This window comes from Dendroctonus ponderosae, unplaced genomic scaffold (assembly GCF_020466585.1).
Source record: "Dendroctonus ponderosae isolate FM_Combo_2020 unplaced genomic scaffold, Dpon_F_20191213v2 Dpon_F_20191213_6, whole genome shotgun sequence".
NCBI classification, from domain to species: Eukaryota; Metazoa; Arthropoda; class Insecta; order Coleoptera; family Curculionidae; genus Dendroctonus; species Dendroctonus ponderosae.
This window is the reverse complement of record NW_026018814.1, coordinates 11,385,378-11,391,726: the sequence shown is the minus strand read 5'-3', so window position 1 is coordinate 11,391,726 and position 6,349 is coordinate 11,385,378. Positions and strand designations below refer to the sequence as shown.

At 35.0% G+C, this 6,349-nt stretch overlaps 1 protein-coding gene across 1 annotated transcript in view; it reads left to right on the top strand.

Moving 5' to 3' along the window:
- The window catches only part of LOC109545111 (nephrin), a gene marked incomplete at its 3' end in the record, with an annotated part of 199,135 nt that overhangs the window by 99,487 nt on the left and 93,299 nt on the right, over nt 1–6,349 (top strand). The window contains 1 exon segment of the mRNA XM_048667799.1: nt 4,887–5,014. Coding sequence (XP_048523756.1) covers nt 4,887–5,014 — 128 coding nt within the window.

The window sequence follows — 6,349 nt, the reverse complement described above, 5'->3', positions numbered from 1 at the left end:
TTTGGCATTGTTTAAATAGTTACACGTACAGCTAATTAAATCCAAGTACAGACGATAAAACCAACTGGAAACCAGACCACCTCGTAACTAACTAAATAAATAACAAAAGTCTTGCCATAGCCCAAGGCTAAACTTTGGGAAATTACCTACGTGCGAACGGATTTTTCGGGGAATCACGCGACGCCTTGCAAAGTTGCCAAATTTACTTTATATGGACATTTATTCCCGTATAATATTTTGTACTATTTTTAAAATTATTTAAATATGCGGAAAAAAGTCAAAATAAGCACGACCGGACAAAAAAGCATGAAAACTTTAAAAAAGCAAAAAAAGCATAATAAAAGCTATCGCAATATACTTAGTTTGGTATAATTCGTTTAGAAATTAAATAATCTAATGGTTGCTTATAAAATTCAGCAATACGCAAAATGCTTAAAATCCGGTCTTTAGTCATTACTATTAAAGACTTGCAACTGGACCATGTGGTTTTGGTCGAAAAAATCGGACATCAGTTTTTACTAATTACGATGACAGTTTTTATAATTAATTTAAACGTTTTGTTATTAATCTTTTAATATTTATTTTTCGCAAATTTCGTAAAATGCACGGTCTAAAACTAAAATATACAGAGTTTTGCTTTCAATACGAGCAACCTTAAAGAGTCTCTAACCAATGTAAGAAAAAGTAAAATCGGATGGTTGGCCCAGGACTTAGAAGAGAAAATGTGTTGTTCGGACAGAAAATGTTAATCACCTGTGGTAGCTTATTGACTTGGTGTTTTTATTTTTTATTTTATGAATTGTTGAAGATATTCATTGTTGATTTGCAAGGCAATAAAAAAGTATTTACTAACAATTACTAAAATTTATGGAATAATTCGTATGCATTCTTCTGGTAGGTATTCGATTTTTTCGGGTTTTATAAGCAACATTTCCCAAATGACCCGATAAGAAAAGGCTACCCGAATGAGATCTGAAGATTTTGTTGGTCATTCTATTGCAGCCCTTCTACCAATTAATTTTCCGAGATAACGCCGAGAGAATCTCAGTCTTGTTTGCAATTTCCTTTTTTTCTTTGAGTAGAAATTCGCTATTTTTTCTATTGTATGATAAGTGACCGCATCACATTTTCTCGAAGTTGACATTCGGCTGTCTAGCTAAATTCTCAATCTTCGCGCAAACTGAATGTTTGGGCGTGAATTCTGAGAAACCAAATTATAAGCGCATTATTTTTAGAAGAGAACTTAACCGGGTAGCAATATCTTCATCTTCTAGAAAATGTGATTCAGCCACTAATCATACAATCCTTAGAAAATCAAATTAATGAAAATGGTGCATTTCTGTTTGATAAGGCAAATTCCCATTTTCAACCAGATGTTAAGGAACAGTTGATTCAGCGGCAACCCGCAAACTATTTAGTAGGAATGGTGCAATAGTATGGACAGCAAGGTAGCCAGATCTGATTCCTTCAAAGTTTTTTCTATGAGGTCATTTGAAAGCAGTTGTTTACAATAAGCCATCTAACAGTATCAAGGGACTGAATAATTGAGTACCACAAGAGTGCAGATTAATTTTTCATTAACTTTTCGTTACCGTTCATAAAGATTTTTAAAAATACTATACTTTACTTTGCCTTACTAGAAGTAATTTACTGTGCCCTACTTTACTATTGCCTATCGAATCACGACAACAATGCTTTCCAACCTCGGTAGCAGGAACTATTTGAAGTTTTAGACCGATGGTAGATAAAAATTGAATTAAATATGTCACAGAAACTTCCACCCCTCCTTATTTACTCAGTATATTTTGTATATTTTATTCAATTACTCAAATTTAAAGCATATTTAACCTGGTTCGTTTTGAAATGAAAACCCTGTATATGTAGATTTGAACAAGATAAAAATGCAGAACAACTGAGATACTAACAACAAGTTAATATTTAGAGCAAAGCACTAAGGCAGGAAACAAATAAAATAAATATTCTGCCGTCTTGCGAGTTAAAGAAAAATGTACGACTCGAGCTTGAACTGAATAATAAATGTTGAATGCGTGAGGTAAATTGGAAGTAATGGCCGAAAATTGTTACTTTCCGTGTTATAGAGAAACTTGAAAATTTGTTGCAATCCAGTTAGGATATTTTTATTTCGTGTCTTGGGATAATATTGTTTTGTACGAAAACTTACTTGCGTTACCCTATGAATAAAGCTCATATCATCAAAATTTATCAGACGGATTACATTGTTTATTACATTGGGTAGCATTAGCTTATTTGCTGCGAATCATCGACAAAGTGATGGCAGTGAGTTAAGAAGCGATAAAAAGATGTTTTTCCTATTAACAATGAAAATATAAATAGGATGATGTATGTGACTCGATGGCCTTAGCTTAAGAACGTATTCTTTATGAGTTGCAAATACGTAATATGCTTTTTGACAAAACCCAAATGTTAAGGAGTTATGAGCAATATGAATTTGACGTAGAGAGTGAAGCAAAATGTATGCTGAATAAAACATTGTAATATTTTATTACTAATACAAAATGTAAGTTTTTATTCAAATTGTTCCCGCTGCACATTTTTGTTCTTCTAAATACTGTTAAGGTTTCAAGAACGTTAACTCAGACTTTGACTATGATGGTAATAACCGTCTACAATCGCATTAAAAAATTAAAACGATGCACTTTGATCTGAAGCTGAAAATAAACGATTTCTAACATAAGTAGGAGCGCTATTTTTGAAAATCCGTAGATAATTTCTTGACCGACACAAGAACAATTGTAAAAGTTGTATTCTCTTCTCTAAACGGGGCAGTTCCGGGTTAGGAGAATGACCTGCATCTGTCAAAAGACCATGCATTTTTAAATGCGGTCCATAACTCCTTAACATTTGAGTTTCGAAGCAAAGTTTGCAAGGCATTTTAGAGTTAAAATTGACCAAAAAATCGCTCTGTTACAAGAATTTTTCATTTTGGGCATAGTCTTACAAGCCTGACTCCAGGTGTTCGTTCTAAACCATGCAGACATAATGGATGATTAAAATCAAATCAAAATTAAGGTGCAATTTCTTGATCGGACTTGAAAATATTTTTTATCGAAGCTCTGGCTCAGTTGAAAGGTGTCCACTGGAAATAATAATACGCCCTGCACCATTTTATGTCTTAATTCAGAACTGCAGGAAATGTTTTCTTTTAGACGACAGACTCAATTTATCTTAAAAAACATGGGGATCTTGTTTCGTCCTTGTTTCGTGGCAGATTATAATGAAAGCCATTATGTACGTATCAAAGTTGGGTAAACATCAATAACAGTGTTTTTTTTTTCGCGCATTGTGCTTGAAAGTGAAGCGACCTAAATAGATTAAGTATTCTCGATAATGACGAATTAGTTATTGTTTACACGTGTATAAAAACAGTGTGTGGCAATTTTTCTAACAAACAATCCCCGTTAATTAATAGGGTTCTTACGTTTCCTTCACCTTCAACCGAGAGTAGGAAAACCGAAACCCGATTATACAAGAAGCAAATTGAGTTGTTAAGACGAATAATGACTGACTGTCCCTCCCTGTGATCATGACTCAAGCATAATTTGAACTGGAGACATTAGCAGTTTGTTTTCAGTCACTTAATGGCAAAGTTCCAAGAGCAGTTTCAGTTGAAATTCCAAAACAATAAAATGCTCGAAGGAATTCCGAAAATCCGGGGACGATTTAAATCGACTTTCCTAATAATGGGAAAAGTCGAGTTCGATCTCGATAAAACAGACTTCCTAATGACTTCTCTGGAAAGAAAATAGAACTAAGAAAACATTTCGCCTTGTGCTGGCGGTCACAATTGGAAACCCAAGAGGCTATTATCTATTTATAAAAACACCCGATTAATTGGATTGCTTTGCAAGTTGTTATAGGCATTATTTTGCTTAGATGGGATATTTTGGTTCGTTCGGACATCAAATCACGTATATTAGTAGTTTGGCATCAAAAGCCGAAAGAAGCATCTTTCAGCTATATGGCAAAAGTTACTTCTTGTTTCTGTTTAACGGCAATGAAATTTATCTTTTTTTTACTTTTCATCTCTTTTTATTCTATTTTTGTGGTTGGTTAATCCTAGTATGGTCCCGTGAAGTTTGATCCCATTACATTGTCCTCTAACTGTTGAATTTAAAATAAAGCTGAATTTTCTATTTGAAATAGTTTGTGTATATTTGGTTATAACGAAACGAGATTACAATAACCGAAACAAACAAACCATGAGTTCAGAAGAAGCTACCTGCTAGAAAACGGTGGATTTACCTTGAATACTAAGTATTCGTGATGTCCAATATAAAGCATATGAAAATTGAATGGTAAGAAAATGTAAGAGATTATTTAGAAAATAGGCTTATTGGTTCAGATAAAATGTATTTGGGTTCCTTACCCGCAGTTAAGAAACAAGTAATATGCTCGGATTTTTCTGTATTTAACATCGTTCTTAAGTGCAGCAAGTTTTTAAAGTTGTTTCAAACTCGTCGTAAGTCTTCGTAATTTTAATCTGAGAAGACGAGAAGAAGAAAAAGGTTCATCGCGGTACCACAAACTGCCCAATCGCCCCTAACACTTAGGAGTGAGTTGAGGTACCGTGTGGACTTTTCTCCTTATCGCTCAGCTGTTTTTGAGTTTACCTATCTAGTTTATTATATCCTTAAAAAAACCAAAGAAAACTTATAAGCCAAGAAATCCAGCCAACTATTTTTCCAGATCAAGAAGGGAAAACATTAAACCGATATTACATATCCGAACCCTCTTCTCATCTCAACAACCGTTCCGTTTAGATACGCTATCGATTGCTTTGTTCTGTAATTCATACATAATTTTCTTTGCTGTTTTCGTCGTGTAATTTTCCAGAATTGTTTCAGTGCCTCCCACAAATGTCCAAATAAGTGACAGCAATGGACTGGTGAAAAAAGATGTGACCGAGGCATATGCTGAAGGTGCCAGTTTAACTCTTGTCTGCACAGCGACAGGCGGAAAACCCTTGGCGAGGGTAAGTTGCTTTCAGAATCATAATGGGTGATTTGTTTGGATTTGTTATGACAATTATGATGCGGCTCATTTGGGCATGTATAGCCGGTTATTTATGAAGGAAAAGCATTTCACTTTAGCTTGTCTGACTGGTTATTTAGAGTTTTGTGTTGGACTCGGTGAATTAACAGTGTCCCCTAAGGGGCAAATGCTGCTTTGGATAATTTATCGTTAATGAATTTATGAAACGCAACAGTGTTTCACCTGTCTCAAATGCTTTCTAATTGCAGATAATACAGCGCAATAAGCATTACTCGTTTAAGTGTTTGCTTTGCGTCCGAGGAACGGGGTATTTTACCTTCAATTTCGTTTTTCTTGTGCTAGCTTTGTTTTATTTCAGATCCTGATCTGATAAATGCGGATAGTGATTTGCGGTAATTGGAGTTACGAATTGAATTCTGGTTTTTTATTAAATCTTTTGTACTTTATATACAGCAGGTCAATAAAACTATGAGAAGCGCCGCTAAAATGTTGGTTTTCTCCTTCGTCGCCCGTTTAAGTCCCGACTCGCATTTATGTTTTTTACAAATATGATTGATTTGAGAACTTCAAATCATAAAAATTCGATTGAAGGCCTCGTATAGTACACTCGCTTTCAAAAGTCTAGCACCCCCTAGTTATTTGGACATTTTAAAATTTTGTAAAACCTTGCAGACCCCGGTGTAAAATATAAATTAAAAGCTTCTAAAAACGGCAATATGGATTTAATTTCAACTCCCAAGCACTATCCTTCATTGTATATACTTGAAGACTAAATGACTGAAGTCCAGGAATGAATTTGATTTTTAATTTCAACAAATTAGCAGTTGTTAAAAGAAAATTACAGTCCGGATGCAAAAATTTTAAAAATTAAAAAATGCAATTTCTAACGAACAACTGAAAATAAAGAATTCAACAGCAAAATTAATTACATTTAGGAATGTTTTCCGGGCTTTGAAGCCGTGGTCTATCGGAATTTCTTTCTGACGTTTCGTCTACAACTGCGGTGGACAGTTTCAAAGGCCTGGGCGAAGTGATCTCCCGTGCTTTCCGACTAAGACTGATTCAACTGCTGGATTCTCCGTCGTATTTATGCAGCCCAGCAGTGTGTGCTCATGCGTGGGGGATGGGTGGGGGTTCCAACGATTCGGCGTACATGCTGTTTGGCGCAAAACGCGCTTCCAATCTGGATTGAGTGCCGTAATTTCTTCTTTTCTGTTAATATTGTTTTGGTGTTTAAATATTTCGATGGCCTCTCTGGTGAGTCTCGGGTAGTATCTTTCAGATTGGGGCAGAATGTCAACTTCGTCGAAGCGTA